Source organism: Rhinolophus hipposideros (assembly GCF_964194185.1).
Source record: "Rhinolophus hipposideros genome assembly, chromosome: 5".
In the NCBI taxonomy this organism is placed as follows: domain Eukaryota; kingdom Metazoa; phylum Chordata; class Mammalia; order Chiroptera; family Rhinolophidae; genus Rhinolophus; species Rhinolophus hipposideros.
In genome coordinates this window covers 62,511,440-62,537,095 of record NC_138051.1, presented here as the reverse complement: position 1 = coordinate 62,537,095, position 25,656 = coordinate 62,511,440, and the positions used below count along the sequence as shown (strand labels likewise).

At 38.3% G+C, this 25,656-nt stretch overlaps 1 protein-coding gene and 1 pseudogene across 6 annotated transcripts in view; one reads left to right on the top strand and one right to left on the bottom strand.

The window, feature by feature from the left end:
- The window catches only part of FERMT2 (FERM domain containing kindlin 2), a 72,937-nt gene extending 64,179 nt beyond the window's left edge, over nucleotides 1–8,758 (top strand). For 2 of the 5 annotated variants that reach the window (XM_081050112.1, XM_081050114.1), the window contains 5 exons: nucleotides 73–294; nucleotides 2,845–2,865; nucleotides 3,950–4,074; nucleotides 4,325–4,466; nucleotides 5,461–8,758. In XM_081050112.1, the coding sequence (XP_080906238.1) occupies nucleotides 73–294; nucleotides 2,845–2,865; nucleotides 3,950–4,074; nucleotides 4,325–4,466; nucleotides 5,461–5,634 (684 nt within the window). In that variant the 3' untranslated portion in view covers nucleotides 5,635–8,758. Of the gene's footprint in view, nucleotides 1–72; nucleotides 295–2,298; nucleotides 2,323–2,844; nucleotides 2,866–3,949; nucleotides 4,075–4,324; nucleotides 4,467–5,460 lie in introns of all 5 variants that reach the window. The other 3 variants (XM_081050115.1, XM_081050113.1, XM_081050111.1) reach the window with 2 other exon arrangements.
- A 9,698-nt stretch (nucleotides 8,759–18,456) lies between these two features.
- On the bottom strand, nucleotides 18,457–19,691 carry LOC308497656 (keratin, type I cytoskeletal 18-like; annotated as a pseudogene). The gene has a single exon. The product of its transcript is annotated as a keratin, type I cytoskeletal 18-like (transcript).
- Between the last annotated feature and the right edge of the window lie 5,965 nt (nucleotides 19,692–25,656).

Genomic DNA, 25,656 nt, shown 5'->3' with positions numbered 1-25,656 from the left:
TCATCCTTATATCTTATACTCAAAGGACTCATCATGTGATACAGCTCTTACCTCAATATTTCTTTTCAACAGGAAAAACAGTATGCACACTGGATGGCAGCATGCAGACTAGCCTCCAAAGGCAAGACCATGGCAGACAGTTCTTATAACCTAGAAGTTCAGAATATTCTTTCCTTTCTGAAGATGCAGCATTTAAACCCAGATCCTCAGTTAATACCAGAGCAGATCACAACTGATATAAATCCTGAGTGTTTGGTGTCCCCTCGCTATCTAAAAAAGTACAAGAATAAGCAGGTACTTGATTCATTTTACTTCGTCTATTTTCTGCTGGTTTGTTTTACAATTTTATATATACTTTAAATTTAGTTTCCCCTCTTCAACAAAACTTTTTAGTTTCAGTTAGTAATCTTAATTTCCTATCAGATGGCTAGAATATAAAATCAGAAATCAATAGCCTTCAGTCAGTTTAAATTGGTTATTTAAAAAAAAAAAACCTATCATTTTAATAGGACAGAATGAGGTAAACTAGTTGGGAGTGTATTTATTCTAAACAACCTGAGAAAATCACTGTTAACAGGATGTTCTTTCAGAGAATTAAATATGGTCTTAATGCTTTGTGTTCCTTAATTCATGCAGTTTTATTCATTTCCCAACACAATCTATAATGACACTTCTTGCTGTTGAAGTTGACTCTTCCAGCTTTGGAAATAAATTTTACAAGAGTAGAAATAGTCTACGTTTTAACATTGTCTTTTCTTAATATTAACCTAACCAAGATTTGCATTATGTGACAAAATTTGATAAATTTTCATTGAAATCCACTGCTTTCGTTCACTCTATTTAGAATTCCTTTTCTGGAAATTAATACCATAAAAGGATTGCTATGTAGGAAAATGGTTCTTGGGTACAACATAAAAGGTTCTTTTCAGGGGAATTTCACTTGGGATAACCCCAGTATTCTCTACACCAAACATCATGCCATAAAAGGAAAAGGCTTCAGTTTGGGAGGTGGGGAGTGAAGAAGACCTTTAAAATAAATATTTTATTTTTATCTAGTTTAATTTTTATCTTTAAGGGCTAATTAAAAAACATTACTTAAAAAGGTCCAGTGAAATACCCAGAACACTTAGTAATTCTTAACTTTAAATATCATGCTTATCATAGGGGTTTGAAATCAGTTAAGTAGAAGTTAGAAATGTTCAGAAGTTTTAATTACCAAGTATTTCAGTTTCTGAGGTTGTGTAAGCTACATGGAAATTGTTTATCCCACAGTCATACGATGTGGGAGTAGTAAGGAATGGAGGAAATGCTGCCCTGGGGAGCTTTGTGGAATGTAGATTGTAAGTTGAAAAGAGAATCAAATACTAATTTCATTTTTTTATTCTTAGTTATTTCATTTAAAGATTATTTGTAAAGAAACTTTCTGAAAGTAGATTCATTTGTCTTCAAAGACGATGAATAAATTCAAATCTTAGCAAGCTTATCATCTCACTATCAGTTATCAGGAAAGAAAGATCTTAAAAGTATAATTGTGAAAGTGGCCAAATGTTGGTTTAGCTGTCAAAGATATGTATTGTTTTCCCAGCAGCCTTTAAAATGATGGTTTTCACTTTAAAAAGTTCTCAACTAGATTGTCACTGAACATTCTCTTGAGGACAAAGACAATGAATGTCTGACAGTCTCTAATGGCAGGATGGCAGCATGTGTGTGGTCCGTGGTTAAGGATCCTTCTAGCCTTGTCTTCCACTGTGGCATCTTATCAAATGCACATTCTTTTTTAACCCTCCTTTCCCTAACTAGACTTATAAGTTGTTCCCAGAAGGTAGAGACCATGTATTACCCTAACAACTAGTAAGTGCTGTTGGGCAGAAGTTTAGTTGCTTCTAATGTGTGTCGAGTGCTATCTTCGTCACTGCACCTGGTGCTAATAATTGTTAAACTATAGAATCCAGTGGCACTCAGGAGTCAAGTAGGAAGATGTGACGGCCCTGGCGCCATTCATCCCTACCAGGGACAATGCACCAGGGCATAAGTGCATTGTTTTCCTTTGGGTCCATCAATATAGCTTTTGTTATATTTACTCTATTTTAATTCCCCAAAGCTACATGTTAATTAATTAAACTTGCTATGGGTATTTTCACATGAATATGTCTCCCAAACTGGAATTTTACTTTTTAAAGAAAAGAGTTGTTCAATGTTTTATTCATATTAATCCAAATTAAAATGGACTAATATGTTTATATTTATAGCCACCATTCCTAGTGTAGTGTATGGCATCTCTTTTATTTTCCCTTCCAGGAAAAAGGATGCAAAAAACAGATGGTAATTGAGGGGTTTGCTTTTCTTGTGTAAATAAACAGCACGGTCACTGCACTTATTTTGTCTTCAACTTATTTCTGAAAAACCGTGCATGTATCATATTATCTGACTCAATTGGAGACAACATAAAAGGCTTGAATATTAATTGTGATTTTTTTGCCACTAAAATAATTAGCGTTACCTTAACCAGTAAGATCTGGTACATGATGGGAAACGGGTATTTGCTCTTTTTATTTTCTCCCTACAATTATCTACTCTTAATTTTAGTAACACTTAACAATCTAAAATAATGTGGAGTGTTTCTCAGGATTCTAAATGGAAAGTAATCACTGCTTCCTCATTTTCATTTTCATGCTTGCATTTACTTTGCTTGGTTTCCACCTAAAGTAATTTTTTGCATGGTTTTTGGCTGGAATTTTGGTTTGCAGGTTACCGCAACTTTTTCTTTGCTTCATTGCCATTTTTTCTGATTGCCTTTTTTTTTCTTTCTGCCTCCTTTTTCTTTCCTCGCATTGCCATCTACAGCCAGGCTATATAAGAGATTTGGTAAGTTCTCCATATTTACCAAAAAAAAAAGAAAATAAATATATTTAAAGCCCTAACCACAATCTCCCCTCATGGATTAATTTCCTTCCACTCCTGTGGGAGTAGTCACCCCAAAGTGAGTATAATTTAAATTAAAATTCAACTTTTATAATCATTCCTTTTGAAAATTTTTAAAATTATAGTATTATTTCTGCTAGAAACTTGTATCCTAGGTACTCATTCTGATTATATGTATCTTGGTGCTAAATTTAAAATATACCATGTATATGAGGATTAGAACATGCCATTTTACAATAGCAGTATCATATGTGTATGCTTGGAATATGGGTCAAAAGTGGCAGTTATGTATTCCTAGTACTTTATTTTTTTTTAAAGATTTTATTGGGGAAGGGAAACAGGACTTTATTGGGGAACAGTGTGTACTTCCAGGACTTTTTTCCAAGTCAAGTTGTTGTCCTTTCAATCTTAGCTGTGGAGGGTGCTGTTCAGCTTCAAGTTACTGTCCTTTCAGTCTTAGTTGTGGAGGGCGCAGCTCAGCTCCAGGTCCAGTTGCCATTGCTAGTTGCAGGGAGCGCAGCCCACCATCCCTTGTGGAAGTCGAACCGGCAACCTTGTGGTTGAGAGGATGCGCTCCAACCAACTGAGCCATCCGGGAGCTCAGCGGCAGCTCAGCTCAAGGTGCTTTGTTCAACCTTAGTTGCAGGTGGGCAGAGCCCACCATCCCTTTTGGGACTTGAGGAAGTGAACTGGCAACCTTGTGGTTGAGAGCCCATGGGCCCATGTGGGAATCGAACCGGCAGCCTTTGGAGTTAGGAGCACGGAGCTCCAACCGCCTGAGCCACCGGGCCGGCCCTCCTAGTACTTTTTGTTTCTTAGTTATATGGACAGTAAAATTAAAGTTTATTTTGAAAAGTCATTATGTTACTAAAATTCCCACATGTAGCTTCAGATATTTTCTAATTCCAACTCTTGCAATATATGATTTTGGGGTGGGACACCTAATTCAGTTTTTTAATCTTTTTGTCTTGATTCTACCATGAAAGAATAATGTCCAATGGTATCGGTGATGTTTAATCATATTTAGATAACAGCAAGAATCTTGGAAGCCCATCAGAATGTAGCTCAGATGAGCCTAATTGAAGCCAAGATGAGATTTATTCAAGCTTGGCAGTCCTTACCAGAATTCGGCATCACACACTTCATTGCAAGGTCAGTGGTTCTACTAAGCACCTAACTATAAACCTTAATTGGTGCCTTTTTACTCAATCTACTTCGTGTAATTAGAAATTAAAGATTTAAAGCTACAACTGAGACTCATTAACCTATTTTACAGTAAAATTTAAAGAATGTTGGAATGTATTCACAGTTAAAGAGCACATATCTTGAAGAGAAACAGACCAACATGGCTCTCACCCCCAACATGTTTTTAAACTCTTATTTACTGTTTTTACTACCGTAGGTTCCAAGGAGGCAAAAAAGAAGAACTTATTGGAATTGCATATAACAGATTGATTAGGATGGATGCCAGCACAGGAGACGCAATTAAAACATGGCGTTTCAGTAACATGAAACAGTGGAATGTAAACTGGGAGATCAAAATGGTAAGCTGGACAGTGTTACCTGAACGCTGCTGAAAACTAGCGTTCTGAAAGTTAAAAATTAGCGTTCTTATACTTCTTAAAGTATAAAACACGGTTGGTTATTCATTTCCCGCTTAAATTCACCTATTTCGTAACTAGCTCAGTTACTAAAATTCTAAGACATAACGATCTGCTTAGAAGATTGCCTTATCTTTTTTAAGATTGTCTTTCTATAATATGTAAATTCCTTCCACTCAAAATAGCAGCTACTGTTTATTGAAGGCCTGCTTTGTGCAAGGCATGATACTAGGTGTTTTACATCTGTACCCTGTTTCTCAGTCTCACCCCAGCCTTGGGAGGCAAGTGGATTATCCCTCCGTTACAAATGAGGACACTACATTGAGAAGTCTGAGGGCCCTCATTGTCCAGGACCACACGCTCAGTAACAGAATCAGGATTCAGACTTAGATGTTTAGGGCTCTGAAGCCTGGCCCATCTGCTACCATGTAGCATGCTGCCCCTAGCCATGGAGTACATGAAAATCATTCAAAATAAACAGAATCTTTTACTAATAAGTCATTTGTTTTAAGATCACTGGGTTTGTTGTATCAATTCCTATCACTTCATAGAATCTCATATTTCTGAAATATTTAAACATGATACCTAAAGGTTAAATATCTAAAGCTAATATTAAACACAGGAAGTAGGTTTTCTCCCAGGACTTGAAGAGAGACATTCTTATTAATCGAATCACCAGAGGTCATTTGGGAACTTAATGACCTAAACCCCTGTCTTCCTTTTCAGAACATGAAAACTAAAAAGGATTGGGGGAGAGGCTAGTAATCTTTGCTTACTCTTTTGGACTTGAAGGCATTATTAGCTTAGGATTAAAAAAGAATATTTGAGGATCAGGTATTCTGTGATAGGACAGATCTTAAATAGCACAGTAGGTTTGCTTGGACTCGCCCATCTGGAGTTTTACTGGGATTTACGGTTCTTTGTCTCTCTGTTCCAGGTCACTGTAGAGTTTGCAGATGAAGTACGATTGTCCTTCATTTGTACTGAAGTAGATTGCAAAGTGGTTCATGAATTCATTGGTGGTTACATATTTCTCTCAACACGTGCAAAAGACCAAAATGAGAGTTTAGATGAAGAGATGTTCTATAAACTCACCAGTGGTTGGGTGTGAATAGAAATACTGTGTAATGGAAACCCCATGGCCATGACAATATTTAACTTTAAAAGCTGTTGTTTGTTATATGCTGCTTAATAAAGTAAGCTTGAAATTTATCTTTTATCATGAAAACTTTTTTGCCTTACCAGACCAGTTAATATGTGCACTAACAAGCACGACTATTAATCTGCTATCATGATACAGTATATGAACTTGAATATGGCACACATTCCTTAGGGCCATGAATTGAAAACTGAAGTAGTGGGCAAGTCGGGAACAAAACATCACTGATTTAAGCTAGCCAAACTGTAAAGAAACTCAAGCCATCTACTTTAAAGCTATCCAGGGCTTAAACTATATGAAGTCTATTTATCATGTTTAATGCATGTGTTTTAATGTATGTTTAATTTGACCTTGTGTTTTTAAAGATACCCTACTTCTGGTAGCCATTTGAAACATCCCCTTCCCCAAAATAAATCAGGTCTGCAAAAGATGCCTGATATTTAATAATGTCATTGTTTGACCTTGAAGGAGAATGCTGTTAGTCCGTTATGCTTGGTTTGTTTTTGTCCTTGAATAAGCATGTATGTATATTGTCTTGTGTTTTTATTTTTACACCATATTGTATTACAACACTTAGTATTCACCAGCATATTCACTGTCTGCCTAAAATATGCAACTTTTGCATTGCAATATGAAGTAAAGGTCTATGAAGTATGCATTTTTGTGTAACTAATGTACAAACACAAATTTTATAAAATTGTACAGTTTTTTTTAAACTACTCACAACTAGCAAATGGCTTAGATGTAGCATCTTTACATTGAATGCTTTTAAAAATATAATTGATGTGCAGTTTTAATACCTGCTAAATTAAGAATGACTTCATTATAGTCATAGTTTGCCACAGTGTCCTTAACTCTAATGCCTGGACTGGCCACGTTCTAGTCTGTTGCGCTGTTACAATCTGCATTGGTGCTAGTCACAAAATTCCTAGCTCACATAGCCCGAAGGGGTGCCAGGGAGGGTGGATTACCAGTGTTGTCGAATTATCCATGGTTCAAAGACTGTATAAATGCATTTTATTTTAAATAAAAGCAAAATCTTTTATTTAATGTTTCTTTTTGTACTTCTTGTTCTTACGGTTTACATAGTATTAACTTAGTAGAAACAAACTTGTGTCTTTTAAAAATGCTTTGCCTACATCTTGTGTGTGAGAACAACTTGCTATAGTATTCTAAAGCATTACCAGATGGAGATACTTAATCTCTTAAGAGTGTTCCACTTAAATTGAAGACCCCTCATTTTTCCTGTTACCTAAGAATGAACTGTATAATATTTAAATGTTAGAAATGCAGGTATAAACAAAAACATGACAAAAAGATGAACAGACATTATTGACCTGGGCAGAATTTGGTTTAAACAGCAAAATGACTCTTGATTTTAAAAAAACACAACATTAATTTACTCCCTTTTACTGTTACATCATCATGCAGACTTGAACCTTCAGACCTAGACTTTCTCCTTTACCTGTTGCATCTAATGAGGCCGAGTCTTACTGATCTTTCCCTCATGCAACCTTGTGTTTTCCTCTTGTCTTTGCTATCACCGTCACCTGAATTCAGATCTTTGTCCTGTGCCTGCCATGATGCAGTGGCCTCTTAAAGCAAAGCTCAGGTCACATTCTCCATAGCTTTTCTTTGTATTCGAAGGTTGTGTCATAACAGGCATCACTCCAAAATTTTAGAGCTCCTTTCCATTAAAAATAAAAGTTTTAAAGTAATACATTCCCTTTCCGCATCTTACGGACAGGTCATCAACTTGCACAGTCACGTCTGAAAGCCCTTCAGTATATTTAAACGACGGCACACCCAAGTCCTTTATTGTCCTCCAGCCTCCCCACAAGTTAGAACAGCCCGTCTGACTTCTCTGCCTCTGCTTTGCCCCACTGCCTCGCGGTGATTCTGAGATTAATTCACCCCCAAGATAGCACCACCTGGATTGCAGCTCTGTGACATCTGGTTGCCAACAGCATAAATGCCGAAGTCCCCAGTCAAGTGCTCAGAGGTCTTCTGGGGGCTGTTTCCCAGCTCATATTTTCATCCTTATCTCCCAATAGTCTGCATTCCAATCAAACTGGATAGATCACATTCTACGGACACACTTTGCCCATCTCCACATCATACACCAAACCGGGTATGTCTTCATCCCCAAACTTCCTTCCATGTCTCCACCTTCCATGTGTCCAAATCTCATTTTAGAAATTTTACAGAGAGCTCAGGTGTTCTTCCATGAATACTTGCAAATTTCCTTGTAGCCAAAAATGTTCTCTTACTCCTCTGAACTGCCACTGAATTTGATTATTTTTAGAACTTAAGAGTCATCCTTATTGAGGACATCCTGTTGTCCCCTAATAAATTAGTTTCTTGAGGACTGTGTTTGAGCCTCATAGTTTATACTTAAGATCAGTTAATATGTACTTGTTTATTGAATATAATGATAATTATTTTGGAAATCAAGAAATTATTACAACTTAAAATTTTTATAGCCTCAGCACGGTTTAATACAGAGTAAACAAACATTTTTTGGACACAAACTATGCATTATCAGCTTTACTACTACATGCTTTCACGTACATTAGCTCTTCTAGAGTCATACAATCCAGCTCCTCATTTTATAGATGAGGCTCAGAGAGGCCAAATGACCTGTTTAAACTCACACAGCTATAATAGTGCCAATGCTGGAAGTGGAACCCTGGTTTCTATCTCCCTATCCAGTAGTGTTAAAAACAAACTGCTCATTCCTCAAAAAATTAAAAATAGAACTATATGACCCAGCAATTCCACTTCTGGGTATTTATCTGAAGAAATCCAAAACACTAATTCAAAAAGACACATGTACCCCTATGTTCATCACGGCACTATTTACAATAGCCAAGACATGAAGGAACGTAAGTGCCCATCAATAGATGAATGGATAAAGAAGAGTTGGTACATACATACAATGGACTACTTACTCAGCCATAAACAGAACAGAATGAAATCTTGCCATTGGCGACAACATGGATGAACCTAGAGAGTACTGTGCTAAATGAAATAAGACAGAGCAAGACAAATGCCATGTAATTTCACTAATATGTAGAATCTTAAAAAAAAAATGAACAAACAAACATGGTTGGCAGATAGGAAGGAGGTTGAGGGTGTGGGTGAAAAAGGTAAAAAAGATGAAGAAGTATAAATTAGTCACAGGGATGTAAAGTACAACATAGGGAATATAGTCAATAGCTACAGTCAGGTGGATAGTAGATTTATTGGGGGGATCACTTTGTAAATTATATAAATATCTAACCACTACATTGTACACCTGAAACTAATATGTGAATTATAATCGAAAAATGTAAAAATTCAATTAAAAACAACCAACCCTCATACATCCCGATTGGTAGTGGTATCCAGAGAACACTGGTCTCTAAAAAGAACACTGGCTAGGACTTCCAGACATGTAGTTTCAGGTTTCTGATTTATGTGACTCAGTTTCATGTGGAGCAACCAAGCTTACTTCCGACTGTATCACGTTAGACACCTGCTGGAAGCCCCTGATGTAGTTAATCAGTAATCTTAACTTGGTACAAATTACTTTTCACACAACCTTGAACTCAAAAGTCAGGGACCTAGAGACATGAACTTTCTTTTTTCAGTTTTACTGAGGTATAATTGACAAAATTGTAACATTTTAAGTATAGATTGTGATTCAATATACCTATACAAGGTGTGACAATTAAGTTCACGAACTTGTTACAATGATGTTGCTAACCTTTTTTGATGTCAGAGGGATTATTCATTATGAATTTGTACCAACTGGACAGTTAACCAAGTTTACTGTTTGGAAGTGCTGAAAAGGCTGCATGAAATAGTTGGATGACCTGAACTTTCGCCAACAATTCACGGCTCTTGCATCACGACAATGCACCAGCCCCCACGGCACTGTCTGTGAGGGAGTTTTTAGCCAGTAAACAAATAACTGTATTGGAACACCCTCCCTACTCTCCTGATCTGGCCCCCAATGACTTCTTTCTGTACCTGAAGATAAAGGAAATATTGAAAGGACGACATTTTGATGACATTCAGGACATCAGGGCTAATAAGATGACAGCTCTGATGGCCATGCCAGAAGAGTTCCATCCACAATTGCTTTGACTAGGTGCTGTCGTCGGTGCATAGCTTCCCAAGGGGAGTACTTCGAAGGTGACCCTAATGATATGCAGCAGTGAGGTATGTAGCATTTTTTCTAGGATGAGTTTGCGAGCTTAACTGTCAGACATCGTATTATGAAAGGACTCCCACCATGTACTTAACACACCCACCACCCTACAGACATGAACTTTGTAGAAGGAAAGCCACTTGCAGGTCTTGATATTCTGCTCTTTCACAGGCCAAAAAGCAACAATGCGGCAGATTATACCTTTTCCATTCCATATACCATAGTGGGGTTTTTTTGGTTTTGTTTTTTGTTTTGGCGGCGGGGGGAGGGGAGGGTTGGTGTTAAATATTGCTTTTAAATAGCTATCAGTTAGTGATGAAGTGGAATCAGACCAGGCTGGATTCCTGACCCTTAATTTACATGGAGAAATACCCTATAGAGTTAAATAAAATGTTTGACGTACACAACTCGACCTACATTGATTACAGTAGTTTCCCAATAAAATGTTAACTCAGAACTTTTTTGGATCCTCTGGAATTCATCCCTGTCCTATGCCTTTCATAACTATTTCTACTGTCAATGAGTTTGACAAGCAAGGGCTGCCGCTATTTTTAGAGTAATCACTTAAACCATGGCAACATTTTCACCACTTTGATAATTCCGAAAATAAGAGAATAGGGCTTTGTATCGTTGCTGATACTTACTGAATGCCTCTCCCAAAAGCATAACCCTTCACAGCTGCCATCTGTGCGCTGCTTATTCTAAAAATCAGTGGACACTGATGCAAAAACTCCTGCACCCCCCCCCCAACTTTTTCTCGTAGCCATCGTAGTCATTCCCTGTTTCTGTAGCTACATAGTTGTAAGAGTGACAAGGATGAGTTGACCTGCTATATGCTCTAAGTTGACCCAATTCTTACTGTGCTAATAAAATTACAGTCTCCTATACACAGTAATAGCCAGGAAGAGGTTGTTTACTGAAAGCCCTGTGCTCTTCAACAAATTAACTGTGTCTGTTTGGACTGCTTTGGTTTGGCAGCTCAAGAATGGGGGAGATAGAGAGAATGACAGGAAAGGGAAATTTTCAATCTGGGTAAGAGGAATGAAATTCTTAAGAGTGGGTCACAGAGCCATCCAGAACAGGAAACAGTAGCAAAAAAAAAAAAGCGCCTTATCCAGTGACCTTATTTCCCACTGTGCTGATTCCTCTCTTGCTTTCTCTACTTTATTTAATAAACAATACAAAGTTTCCCAGGCTGAATGTGTACATTAAAATTCTGTTTTTTAGTAAATAGTTACCAGCATGTGAGCGTACACACACACACACACACACACACACACACACACACTATTCAAACTTCCTTTTGGATATTTATACATGAGCCTGCATATTACTAAAAAGTACAAGCACTTAAAATAATTTCAGACCATTGTTTCATGAGATCTAATCATAGTCTCACGTGGCTTCATTGGCCAGGCATTATCTGTATTACTGCTCAGGGAAGTGGTCCAAGTTCAATGTTAATTAAATTTATGATAAAAACAGCACAATCAACCAAAGTTTAACATATCTGTATTAATGTGGTTTGTAGATATCAAACAATTAAGAAAACACTATGAGTATAAATTCTCAAATCTAAGTTTCGCAAACTTTATGATCAAGTAAAAATCAAGTAATATTTTCTCTCAGGTTTACTGATCAGAATACCTGAATCTTGTTTCTATCTTCCTTACCTAATTATAAATTCAATTCGCTCTTAGAAGGAACATTTGGAAAAGAGCATTCCTTCTATTCCAGGAGAGCAAACGGCCAACAATAGCCAAAACACTCCTAAAGAACAGGTAAGGGGACTATCCTTACCAGAGAGCAAGAAGTTATACTATAAAACTACACTGAAAGTAGTGTTGGCACAGAGATAAATAAGGTAACAAGAGTCCAAACAGAGACTCCAGAAGCAAACCTGCACGTGTGGAAACTTGATTTCTGAGAGCTGGCCTTGCAGAACAGCATGAAACAGAAGGACTTCCCAATGAATGGTGTTGGCAGTTACCTTTATGAAACAAAGGAATTTGGGCTACAACCTCATATATGTATGTGGTAGTCCAAATCAGTTACAAATGGATTGAAGACAAGTGTGAAAAGCAAAACTAAAACTTAAAAAGATGACATAAGAGAGCATTTTTATGACACTGAGGAAAGATTTTTGTGCATTAACAAGGCGTAAAGCATATAAAGCAATCATATTAAAATGAGAACTGTAAAGATATAAAGTGTAGAAAGGCAAATTAAATTGGGAGAAGATATTTGCAATACATAATGGACAAAAGATTAGCATCAAGAATATAAATACAAAAAAAAAAAAAAGAACATAAATACAGAGGTGGCTGGTTAGCTCAGTTGGTTAGAGCATAGTGCTGGTTCCGATCCCCACATGGGCCCCTGTGAGCTGCGACCTCCTTAAAAAGAAAATGTACATCTATATATATAAATACACAATATGCTCAACTGATCAGGGCAGAAGAGGAAAACTTGCCCCCAAAATCTACAAAAAACTGTTTAACTCCACTTGTATTCCGGAAAATGTGGGGGAAAAACAAATTTTAAATACAACTAAAATACAGTTTCACACCTAGTATATTAGTAAAAATTTCAAAGTCTGACTATCAGGTATTGCTAAGATGGGGGCTCATTGGAATACTTATTGTTGATGGAAATAGGAATTGGAACAGAACACTTCAGGAACACTGTGACATCATCTAGTAAAAATAAAGATGAATCCCGTGACCCAGCCATATATATCCTGGAGAAACTTGCAAGTGCATACCAGGAAACAGGCACAAGACTATACAGAGCAAAACTACTTATAAATAATAGCAAAAAAACTGGAAATGATCAAATGTCCATTACAGTAGAATGTATAAATAATAACACACTCATAAAATGGAACAAAATAGCAGTGAATAAATTCCAAAATACAAAATGGATGGATCCTAATGCTGAACCAAAAATGTAGCTGCAGAACACATAGTATGAATGAACTTTTTAAATGTGCAAGATTTTTAAACATTAAAAAGAATAGAAGTGGCAAATATTTTTCTCTTCTATTGTAGAGTAAATGCTGCATTTCTAAATGACAGATTGTTGGTGATTCTAAAGTCTGGTGTGAAATAGGGTGACACTACAAGTCACTGCAGCCTAATGGGAGTAAGGAGTCTTGCTCTTGACAGCTGCCACTCTGCTCTTCTTATGTATGTATTTTATTGCATCTGGACTAGATCAGCCAAGGAGTCTGGATCCTGCTGTCAAGTGAATCACTAATTGGCCGACTGTTGGGCTGGCTTGGTTTAAGAATGGAGCTAACGAGCCCAGGGTCAGAGGTTCAGTCCCCTTATGATCCAGTTGGCTCTGTGCCGAAGGGCTGTACCAGTATTCTGTAAATGTGCACGGTTAATCACAAGAGGGACTGGACAAGAGAAGAACAGATCTGTCAGCTCAATTAGAAAATCAACTTTAAGCTTGAGGCTCTGGTCAGTACACAAATCACAGCACTGTTTCTCACCAGGAGCTGCAAAGGTGTCAACTGAAATCTTTAAACTGTCCAAGTCATAGCGGAGGAGTGGAGCAGCTGACACGTACTCTTGCTGCCTGGATTAGTACCGCAGGTGTTCCTGGGGTTTAGAGCCAGCCTTCTCTATAGAGATGCTGAGACTAGGAGACAGGAATTCTGAACTAGATGTAGAGTCTCAAGAAACTAGGCTCTAATGATTTGAAAGCGCTTCATAAATGTATGCACATGAAGTCAACAGAACAGGAAATGTAGGTAAAAATCACTGCTATGTATAGCAGGACAATCTTAAAAATACCTGGTATCTATTTTGGTTTGTTTGAAAAGTGTTCCTGGTTCATTACAGAAAGTATCAGAGTAAGGAGTGATTGCAGGTAAAACACTTAGAAGGCTTTTTTTTTTTTTTTTTTAAGAAAAAATTGATCAGTAAAACTAGTTCAGCTACAGAGACAATGGAAAAGACACATAATATCATGGACTAAATGAGCTCTCTATAAAATTTTCTTGCAAGGGTATACAGTTGACCCTTGAATAACGTGGGCGTTAGGGGGGCCAACCCTCTGTGCAGTTGAAAATCCACATAGAAGTTTTGACCCCCCCCCAAACTTAACTCCCAGTTGTCCCTCGGTATCAGCAGGGGATTGGTTCCAGGACTCCACCGCAGATACTAAAATCTGAGGGTGCTCAAGTCCCTTATATAAATGGCGTCCATTAATGCTTGCAGTCAGCCCTCTGCATCCGTGCATTCAACCAACTACGAACTGAAAACAGTAATTTCGATCCCCAGATGGTTGAATCCTCAGATGTGAAACCCAGAGCCACAGGGGGCTGACTGTGCGTCTAGTGGAAAAAATCTGCGTATAAACAGACCCACACAGTTCAAACCTGTGTTGTAGTTTGAAAAGCCATCATTTTACTAGGGGGGTGACAAAACCACTTCATCTGGACCAATGATGGGGAAAAGGAAGCCAGCTCTTCAAAAAATAGCCTCAACAGGGAAGAAATGTACTTAATTAAAAGCAAAGCACAGCCAGCAAAGAGAAATCTGTTGTTGAAGGCCTCTTTGTCACTCAGGTTGGACTTTCCCTTCTAAACTTCAAACTCAAGAAGTCATTTTGTATAATCAGACTATGTGTCTTCATGAAAATTTGGAAATGCTTTAGTTCCAGGTATTCTCAAAAGAGGCCCGACTCCCTTGCCCTAAATACATTATGTTTCTTTCTGATTGGGTTTTAGTCTCACTGCAGTGCTCCAAGTACTTGCCATCTAGTAGTAGGTTAGAAATTTCCTTTTCTTTCTCATAAATTTTGTTGAAAGCAATCACATAACGAAGAGTACGTTATTCTTTGCAGGAAGCCGGAAGTAAGTTCCTTGTGATGTCCTGCCCAGACCTTGGGGTGCTACAGATAAAGGCCTACACTGTGAACTTGACTCCTTTCACATGCCCAGAATTCCTCCTATGGAGATCTTTAGAGAGGCAACTGGACAGATGTTTTCTGTAATCTTCAATGGTTAAGACAAATCTGTGGAATGTAGACTTCTAGAGTTGTGGGGTTTTTTGTTTTTTTGTGGTTTTTTTGGCAAACAACATAAGTGAATGTTTCCTCTAGTCTCCAGTACTGAGATCAAACTATGTTGATCTCTAATCAAAAATGATTTATAAGCTTATGAGATTTGATTCTAAGCCTTGCCCTTGATTTATATTCTGAAAAACTGTGCTAAGAAGCTGTGTTCCCTAAAAGCCTACACGGTCTTTTGCAATCTGTTAGGCAACTATTTTTTTTAAAAAAAGAGAGGTGGTTGTATAATCACTAATTGTTTGGTACATAATTAATTGAGCTCTTTCTCTAAGTAAGAGGTCACAAATCATGGGGGCCAGTCAGCTCATTTTGTTCCAAGAGATCTATAAATTCAGATGCATTCCTCATGAGGCAGGTAAGGCCACAGGGCTGATATTTTTTTTGAGAAAGGGAGTTAACTTTTCTTGTAGGACTGAAGACCAAAGTAGGTTCCTGAAGCTGAAGACAGAGAAGTAGAAAGCAACGAACTATTCTTTTTAATAAATTCTAGTATTTGTGTGCTAGAGGAAGAGAATACTATATTAAGTGCTAAAGGAACCAGAGATAAATAAGACTCTTATAATCGTGGAAGACAGCACTTGATAACTTTGATACATGTCATATGGCCCTTTATGACTAAGTGCCAAGTGAGTGATGGAAGTGATAAGTGCTCACCAGTCAGGGAACGCTGGGGGCCGGTGCAACCCGGAAAAGCTGCCTGACCATGGGGGTACCAGTGGGGCCACGGAGGATGTGGAGAGAAGTAAAGTGAGGAGGGCACAGAGGCAGGAGGGCTGGAAGCAAGGTTCCAGGTCAGTGAGAAAAATCCCAGTCCCAACACAAGGAAATGATGGGTGCGCAATAAATTTGTGAAAATCTAAAAGAGGGAGTTCTTTTTTTAGAAAAGAAACTAATTAAAATACCTAGAGAAATCATGTAGAGTAATGTACTATGCATCTGAGTTACTCAAATGAAGCTAAAATTAGCCAACCACATGAAGAAGTACAGATGGGAAAACCAATGTGAGGGAGACAAACCATTAAGAATCATCCTGAAGAAACTTGGAAAATAATATGCACGCTACTGTCCCCTAATTATCATAAATGTGGTTTTTTTTTGGTTTTTGGTTTTTGGTTTTTTTTGTGTTTTTTTTTTAGCAGAGGAGGAACAAAGATGAGAACACAATAAGAAAGATGCTAAAATGGTACAAAATAAAGGAATGTAACATATTGAAGGTTCCCAAAACAAAATGTCATGGAAAAGACCCATGGGGAAGGCCAACTTCCGTTTTAAAACATGCTCTTTACATTTTGGGATGAGGAGGAAAATGGGCTGGAAACAGACATAAGTACATGAACACATCCTCAGGGGAGGATGGAAGGGAAGGAGAGAAATACGGCCACCCAGCAAAAGAGCTGAGGCGTGGGAATCTCTGTGACACAGCAAGGGGTGTGCGGAGAACTTTGACCCTGAGCCGATGCGCCTAAATCTGCTTTTCTAAAGCAAAATATGTTGTGGTGCTCAGAGAAACTTCTGTGAAGGGATTTGGAAAAGTTATCACCACTGATAAGTCTTTAAAGATAGCCCTTTCTGGCAAATTCCATTTAGGTACTCTAAAGAAAAATGACCCCCAAACCCAACACTATGTAAAGCAAGAAAAAGAGACCAATGGAGACCTTCCCATCTGACAAGGTCGGATTCATGACATCTTGGAGAGGCCTTCCCTGACAACTCTCTCTGTGTCCCCACAAGCTATGCATTATTTATTGTCTGTCTCACAGCCTTAATACTAAGAGGGCAGGGCTCACCCCCCCAACCCCCCCGCACCCCTCCACCCCAGTGCCTTACTAGGTGGGACACAGAGAACTTGCTAAAAACATATTCCTTGAATGAATGAGGGAAAGAATTCTAGCCATAAAGGAAAGGATTAGCCTTTAACAATGTGAAAACATGGAGGTGCAAGTTGCTAAGAAAAGAAACTGAGAGGGAACTATATTCCAGGCCTGAGATTGAATATGGTTATATCCTTGGTTTTTCACTAGTCAGCTGGGGATTATTTATTTTGCTATTTTTAGGTCCAAAAGTCTTAGCCTTCTCTCTTTACCACTAGCTGTTTTGAAGTTAGAAAACAGGGCCAATTTAAATATTGGCCCAAGCAAAACCTCCCAGAGACAGGTGCTCTTGAAAGAAAAAAAAAGTAAGTTCAAATTCAAAAAAGAAACAAACAAGGAAAGAAAAAAAGATTTCGGAATTGTATGCATTATCATTTTATGAGTTTTATGTTAGAAATTTGAAAAGTCTCATGGAGATAGAGTTTTGGTGTTGATTTTCAAATTAAACGTTGAAAATTAAGACAGGTAGAAGAGTGCACTGCAAAGGCCGGAACCCTTTTCTAATTTCTTCTCAGCCAAACCTTCCCTGTGTGATGCCATCATGTCAATTCCCCAAATATCAGAGACTGTCACAATCAAATTAAACAGAAAAGGATATTTTTTTTTTAGAAAAGGACATTTTCAAAGCCAAATATTTTTTTAAAGTGATCTCTGCCATATTTTCCCTCCACTAATAACAACTAACATTTATTGAGCAAGAACTTGGCAAAGTACTTAACATATATTTCAGTATTTAACATATGTTTCATCTCGTTTAAACCTCACAGAGTTGTATGAGGTATCTGAACTATGCAGAAATCAAGGAATTTTCTCGAAGCCACATGGCTAGTAAATGGTCCCAAAGCTTATAATCTTAAACCACTCTATTCTGAGCCATTAATATGAGTAACTAAACATTGCCCAGGAAAAGTACAGCGACGAGAACAATCCATGATCCCTCAACTCAATTCATTTTTTATATTATATAAACACATTTTTAAACTTATGGAAGAAATTCAAACATACATAAATGAATAGAACCCCTACATGCTATCACACAATTTTAAGAATTACTGATATCCTGCTATTCTTCTATCATCTTTACTTCTACCTCCTCTTCACTCAATTAGTTTTTGCAGCTTTGTGAAGTAAAATATACATACACTGAAATGCACAAATCGCAGCTGTACAATTTGACAAACGGATACACACATGTAATCTACAGTCCTCCTATGATTCAAAACATTCCCATCCCCCCAGACAGTGCCTCCACGTCCCTTCCCAGTCATTTCTCCCCACCCTCAGAGGCAACCACTGTTATTGTTTTGTTTTCCACCTTAGATTCGTTTTGCCTCTTCTAGAATTTCTATAAATGGAATCACTCAGAATGTCCTCTTGTGTCTGGCAGCTTTTGTTTAGCATATTTCTGAGATTAACCAATGTTGTTGAATGTATCCGTGGTTCATTCCTTGTCTGAGTACACCACAATTTGTCTATGCATTTTCCTATTGATGCACATTTGGGATGTTTCCATTCTGGAGCTATTATGAATAAAACTATTGTGAACATTTTCTTTTTTATCCAGTGACTTCTGAACTTTTTATCGACCTACTGCCCCCCAAGAGGTGCCCTGCTTCTGCTGCCTTAGTGCCTCAGAACTTTGGTGTCATTGACCTCAGACACCAGTTTGCCATCCACAATCCTGAGGGTGGTGGTCATTTGGATGATTGCATGGAGTTGTTGTCCAGGATGTCACTAAGATCAAAGTCTTCCCCTCCTTCCAGCAGGTGGCAGTAGGTGGCGACCTCAGCCTCCAGCTTGACCTTGGTGTTCAGCAGGGCCTCACACTCCCGGGTGTGGGCCAGCTCTGACTCCAGGTGCAACAGGATCGTGTTGAGCTGCTCATCTGCATGGCATGTCTCTATCTCCCTCAGGCTGTTCTCCAAGCTGGCCTTCAGATTTCTCACTGAGTCCAGGTTGATTTCCAAGGACTGGACTAGACATCTCAGCTCCGTGAGTGTCATCTCAGCAGCTCCTATCTCAGCGGTCCGTGAGGTGACCACTGTGATGCTCTCCTCCGTCTGCTGGGACCAATACTTGTTAGTTCCTCTCGGTTCTTCCAAGCCAGCTCATCACACTGGGCTCGGATGTCAGCCACGATCTTGCTGAGGTACTGAGATTTCGGGGCATCCAACTTCACAGTCAACCCAGAGTTGGCAATCTGGATTTGTAGACCATTTACTTCCTCTTCATGGTTGTTCTTCATGAAGAGCAGCTTCTCCTCGAGAGCTTCGATCTCCGTCTCCAGCTGCAGCTGAGTGATATTGGTGTCATCAGTGACCTTTTGGAGGCCACTGATGTCACTCTCCACAGACTGACGCATGGCCAGCTCCGTCTCATACTTGACTCTGAAGTCATCAGCAGCAAGATGGGCATTGTCAATTTGCAGAACAATGCGGGCATTATCCACAGAACTTGCAAAGATCTGAGCCCTCAGGTCCTCCATGGTCTTGAAGTAATGCCCTCAGTCTCCGACCTGGGGCCCCTTCTTCTCCAGGTGTTCCTGGATTTTGCTCTCTCCAGACTCCGATTATCAGCCTCTAGGCTCTTCACCCTCTCCAGATAGGAGGCCAGGCAATCATTCAGGCATTGCATAGTTTCCTTCTTGGTCTAGATACCCCCTAGGCCCACCAGGCCCCAGGCCCCCAGCCACACTGGACACAGGTGGAGTGGGACACAGAGACCCAGAAACCTGAGCCCCCTGTGCCTGCATGCACGCTGGCCATGCTGCTCGCCGGCCGGACCTGGTGGCCGGGTCACTGCACAGAACCCAGGGTCCAATAGTTGGTGCAGAAGCTGGAGCGGGTGCTAAAGCTCATGTTGTTCCGGGAGGAAGGCGAGAGGCCAAGACTCAGGTTTGGGCCACCGGAACATTCTTATACAAGCCTTTTGGGGAACATGTGTTTCATTTCTCTTAAGCGTGGAAATTCTAAGTGAAAGGGTAGGTGTAGGTTTGATTTTTATGTGAAATTGCTAAACCATTTTCCAAAGTGGATGTACTATTTTATATTTCTGCTAGCAAGTTGCTTACAGAATCACCAACATTTGATGTTGTCAGTCTTTCTAATTTTAGCCATTCTAATGGGTGTGTAGCAATAGTTCATTGTGGTTTTAATTTGCATTTTTCTGATGACTAGTGATGTTGAGCATCTTTTCATGTGCTTGCTGACCATTCATATATCTTCCTTTGTGAAATGTTGGTTTAAGATTTTTGTCCATTTTTTTTAAACTTTTATTTATTTTAAGTGTGTTTTTCTAGGACCCATCAGCTCCAAGTCAAATAGTTGTTTCAATCTAGTTATGGAGGGCACAGCTCACATGGCCCATGTGGGAATCGAACTGGCAACCTTGTTGTTAAGAGCACTGTGCTCTAACCAACTGAACCAACCGACCGCCCCGTCCATCTTTTTAAAAGTGGGTTGTCTTTACTATTGAATTGTAGAGTTCTTTATATATTCTGGGTATAAGTCCTTTATTAGATATACATTTTGCCACTTCTTCCTCCAGGCTATGGATTGCTTATTTATTTTCTTAAAAGTGTTTTGATAAAAAGAAACATTTAATTTTGAAGAAATCTACTTTATAAATTTTTATGATTATTATTGCTGAGTCCTATGTAAAAAATAGCTGCCTATCCCCAGTTCATGAATGTGTTCTCTCATGTTCTCTTTTTAAAGCTTTATAGTTTTAACTTTTACCTTTAGGTCTAAGATTCATCTTAAATTAAATTCTGTATACAATGTGAGGTTTTGGTTGAGGTTCATTTTTTCCCATGTGGTTATCTAGTTATTCCTGCACCATTTGTTGAAAACACTATTGTTCCCCTTCACCCCACTGAATTACCTTGTCCCTTTGAGAAAAATAAATTGACTATATAAGTGAGTATCTACTTCTGGACTCTGTTCTGTCCTTACACCTTACACTTTTCTCTCTTCTGCCAGAGCCACACTGTACCGGTTATTGCAGGTTTATAGAGCAAATCTTGAGTCAAATAAGTCCTCTAGCTTTACTCTTCTTAGCGATTGTTTTGGCAAGTCTAGGTCCTTTACATTAACATATAGATTTTAGAATTATCTTGTCAATTTCTACATTAAAAAGCCTGCTGGGATTATGACTTAGATTGTATCGAATCTCTCCATTACTTTGGGGAGAAATGACATTTTAACAACATTGAGTCCTTCCAATCCGTGAGTATGGTATCTCTTTCCACTTACTGGAATTTTCTTTTCTTTTCTTTTTGGCAAGACTGAGCCTCTATTTACCTGACAGAAACAAAGTTATTGTTAAAAAAAATTTAATTAAGACTTAATTTATATACAAAACAACTGCACATATAATATATGCAATTTGATAAGTTTGGACAAATGTGTACACCCATGGCACCACATTGGAATCTTTAAAAGAAATAATTGTTATCAGAAATATTCTAAGGTTAGAAATTGAGTACAATTTCTATTCCATTCTATTGTACTCAAAAACTTATTAACTATTGCATTATTTTAGTCACACATTACATCAATAGTAATTCAGTTGACTTGTGAATAATATGGGTTTGAACTGCGGGGTCCACTTATATGAGGATTTTTTTCAATTGACACACGGTTCAAACCCATATTGTTCAAGAGTCAACTCCATGAGTGGGAATCCGAGTATGCGGAGGGCCAACCTATACGTGGATGTTTGACCGTGCAGAGGTTGGGGCTCCTAACGCCCACATTGTTAAAGGTCAACTTTAATTCCAAACAGGAAAAAATGCATTCTCCTAAATGTAAACAAAGGAAATATATATGAGCTAATCAAGCAGATGTCCACCACTGTGTTAAAATATATTTGTGTTTGTTTCTTTGGGATATACGTTCTGTTAGCAGTGTTAAGAGGACAGTCACAGTGTATCCGAGAGTAGGGGAAATTAGTCACTAGATTTGAAGACCTGAAGTGTTGGACAATATATGCTAAAAAAAAAAAAAGACAGAAAGTAGATGCAAGAAAAGATAATGGAAAGTGAAAACCCCAGCATCCTAATGATAGCACAAGATAGCCTCTCTCGTTAGTTAACTTCTTTAAAATAGTCACGTGTGATTTGTTAAAGAGAAAAAGCATTGGCCAGAGTGATTTCTGATTATCTTGTACTCTAGTGTCACAAGTCAACTCTCTTGTAACAGTTCAAAGACCAAGAAGTGAAAGATAAGTAGTTCCGCAATAGAAAAGGGAAAAGCCTTAGCAAGGTACTAAAGGAGAAAGGGTTCTGCCTCAGTGGTACTTTTTATGGTACGACTATCCAATGATGGTCAAGGTCTATGTGACCAAATTAATAAGATTAATGAGGCATGAATAAAATACAAATTTTGAATGCGATCTAGGTACATCTTTTCCTTTGGGAATAAAAGATGCTTTATAGATAATGGAACCAAAACTTAAAACTACTTTTTCTCGTGTAGTAGAGATGATTTTGGCTAGAAACAGGAGCTTACAGGACAAAATTTCAACCTTTAGTAGTTAAAAAAAAATTCTAATCCTTGAAATGTATGAACTATTAATAGAACTATTAAAATATTCAGTAGTTATCAGAGGTATGCAGCTTCAACAATACAGTCTAAATTTTAAATATCTGCATTTAAATATGTGCAATCAATTCAAATTAAAATTACTACAAAATCAAGACAAATCCCAGAAAGAGATAAGTGTATGTGTGTACGCACACGCTCATGCACGCGTGGGGTCACAGAAAGAAAAACCCTCTAGTTAGATGTTTTTCAGCACTGAAGTCTTTTCATTTTTCCGTTAAAAGAAGGACTTGACCTATCGTACCTAAAAGAAATGTTGCTCAGCCTGGAGAAATATGTGCTACTGTTTTAAAATAAACATAACAGGGCTGGGTCTTGGTCATGCACGTCTATGGATTACTCATACTAGCTTCTAGGGCCTCTCCCGGGCACAGCTGTGAAGTAGGCAAAACTTATCTTTAGATCCTCCTACTTCCCCTTCTGCATCTACCCAAGGTACTCAACGCCTTATACTGCCCAGGGCTGCACCACACTGTCCTGCCCTCCTTGGAATGCAGCCTTGTCATTAAAGTACTGCTTCTCCCTCTCCTTCTACTTCTCCACCACCCTCCACCCAAGTTAAACTTAAGACTCCCTTCTTCTCAGCGAATCGAGTAGGAGGAAAGGAATGTTGTAAATGAATTCATACTGGCATGTCAGGGACTAATATTTTTTATTTCTCCCATGTGTGCTGGCATTCTAAAAGTTTGTTAAGCTAATTGAATGTGCTCCTTAGGAGGAAAGTTCAACCTGTAGGATACCCAACAAAGAAAATCTGAGAGGTCTGGGCTTCTTCAAACCGTGCAAGTACATTGGATGTGGCAAGGCCTCCTCACATCCAACAGAGGGAAAGTCACTATCCCCTTGAATTCTTGACTGAAGGGCTGGTGAAAAATGGTAGCAGATGTATTGATTTTGAAAAACCGATTAGAAAGTGAAATGTACATCTCAAAATAATACTATTCTAACAGTTTCTTCTTCTCAGTGTAAGATAAAACTGAATGAGCAACAAGGGTGCCAAGAACACTCAATGGGGGAAAGACAGTCTTTTGAACAAGTGATGCTGGGAAAACTGGATATCCACATGAAAAAGAATGAAATTGGACCCATATCTTAATCCATATACAAAATTAACTCAAAATCTGATCAAAGACCTAAATGTGAGAAGCAAAACTGTAAAACCCTAGGAATACAATAAAGGGGAAATGTTTTATGACACTGAATTTGGTAATGAATCCTTGGATATGACACCAAAACACAATGACAACAAAATAGATAAACTAGACTTTATCAAAATTTGACAGAATGAAACAGCAATCTACAGAATGGGAGAAAATATTTGCAAATCACATATAAGGGATTAATAGCCAGAATATATAAAGAACTCCTATAACTCAACAGAAAAGCAAACAACCCAATTTATAAACAAAGGATTTGAACAGCTATTTCTCCAAAGAAGATATACAAATGGCCAATAATCACATGAAAAGATATTGAACATCATTAATCATTAGGGAAATGCAGATTAAAACCACAATGAGATACCACTTCACACCCTCTAGGATGGTTGCTATAAAACAAGAACAAAAACAAAAACAAAATAACAAGTGTTGGTGAGGATACGGAGAAATCGGAACTATTATGATTGTTGGTGGGAAAGTAAAATGAAGTAGCCATTGTCAAAAAAAGGTATGATGGTTCTTCCCAAAATTAAGAGAATTACCAGAGGATCCAGTAATTCCATTTCTAGTATATATGCAAAAGAATTGAAAACAGGGACTCAAACAGGTATTTGTACATCTCTGTTCAAAGCAGCATTATTCATAATAGCCAAGAAGTAGAAGCAACCCAAATGTCCACTGATGGATGGATAAATAAAATGTGGTAGATCATACAATGGGATATTATTCAGCCTTAAAAAGGAAGAAAATTCTGACACATGCTATAACATGGATGAATCGTGAAGACATTATACTAGCCACAAAGGGATAAATATTGAAATAAACCAGTCATAAAGGGACAAATACTGTGTGATTCCACTTATATGAGGTACCTAGAGTACTTCACAGAGTACAGAAATTTACAGAGACAGAAAGTAGAATGATGTTTGTCAGGGACTGAGGGAAGGGGGAATGATAAGTTAGTGTTTAATGGGTATAGAGTTTCAGTTTCAGATGATGGAAAAGTTCTGAAATACACTGTGGTGAATAGATGTACTTTAATGCCACCAAATTGTATACTCAAAAAGGGTTAAAATGGTAAACTTTATGTTATATTTTACCACAATAAAAAGAAACTGAATAAGCTTCGGAGGTGATTATCTTACCACACAAGGTCATGTTTATAACGTAAAAATGTACTTCCAATATTTATAATACATAAAACTAATAAAAAGTAATCTGATTCTTCCCCTTTGACTCTGGGACAGGCAGCAATAAAGACTTCCACGTCTCCCTGGATCTGGTTTAACAGCAAATTGTTTGACTGCGCTGGATGGGGATGGGACACAGTGGGCAGAAGGCCTGAAAGCTCTGGCTGGCCCAACTGCTGAGCCTGCTGACCCTCTGCAGCATTTGTGGCCACCCTTCAGAAGAGAAGTCATGGGTCCTTGAATAACAACTCTGTACTGCCTCCCAATACAGTCTGAGAAGGGCTTTTTCCCCTCTCAGATTACTTTCACCACAGCCCCCATTTCCTTCTGCGATGAATGATCAGATTTAGTACATACAATAAAGACTCTCTCCTTGACTAAATTTGAGTCAGGCTCCTCTGAGGCCTCTTCCTGACTAGGTCTTGAACTTGACCCTCGTCCTTGCTGGGGTCAAGTTCCTCATCTGCCACTTTTGATGTATGTATCCTTGACCTGCCTTTGGCAAGAATCCTGTCAAGTTGGTTTTGCAAGTGCCCCTACCCTTGACGTCTCCTCTTGGTAATTTTCCATCCACTGAGCCCCTCACTCTGGTTCGTTCATTATTAATCCCTAGCTGTCTTTATTGTATTTGGAGTTGAGCCCCATCTCTCTCCTCTACTGCAATGCTCTAACTACAGTAGCCCTGAATGATATCTTCCTTACTATTTTAACACATGTCAGAATAAATTTTTTCTTTAAATGGATTAGCAGGAACCTTGGAAGTTTAAAAATTTTAGCCTTTCAAAAGCGATGTCACAAGGGTCATAGTTACTGGCAAAGTAATCAATCATTTATCCAGTCATCTAATTGAGTTCTGATAAATCAAATCCA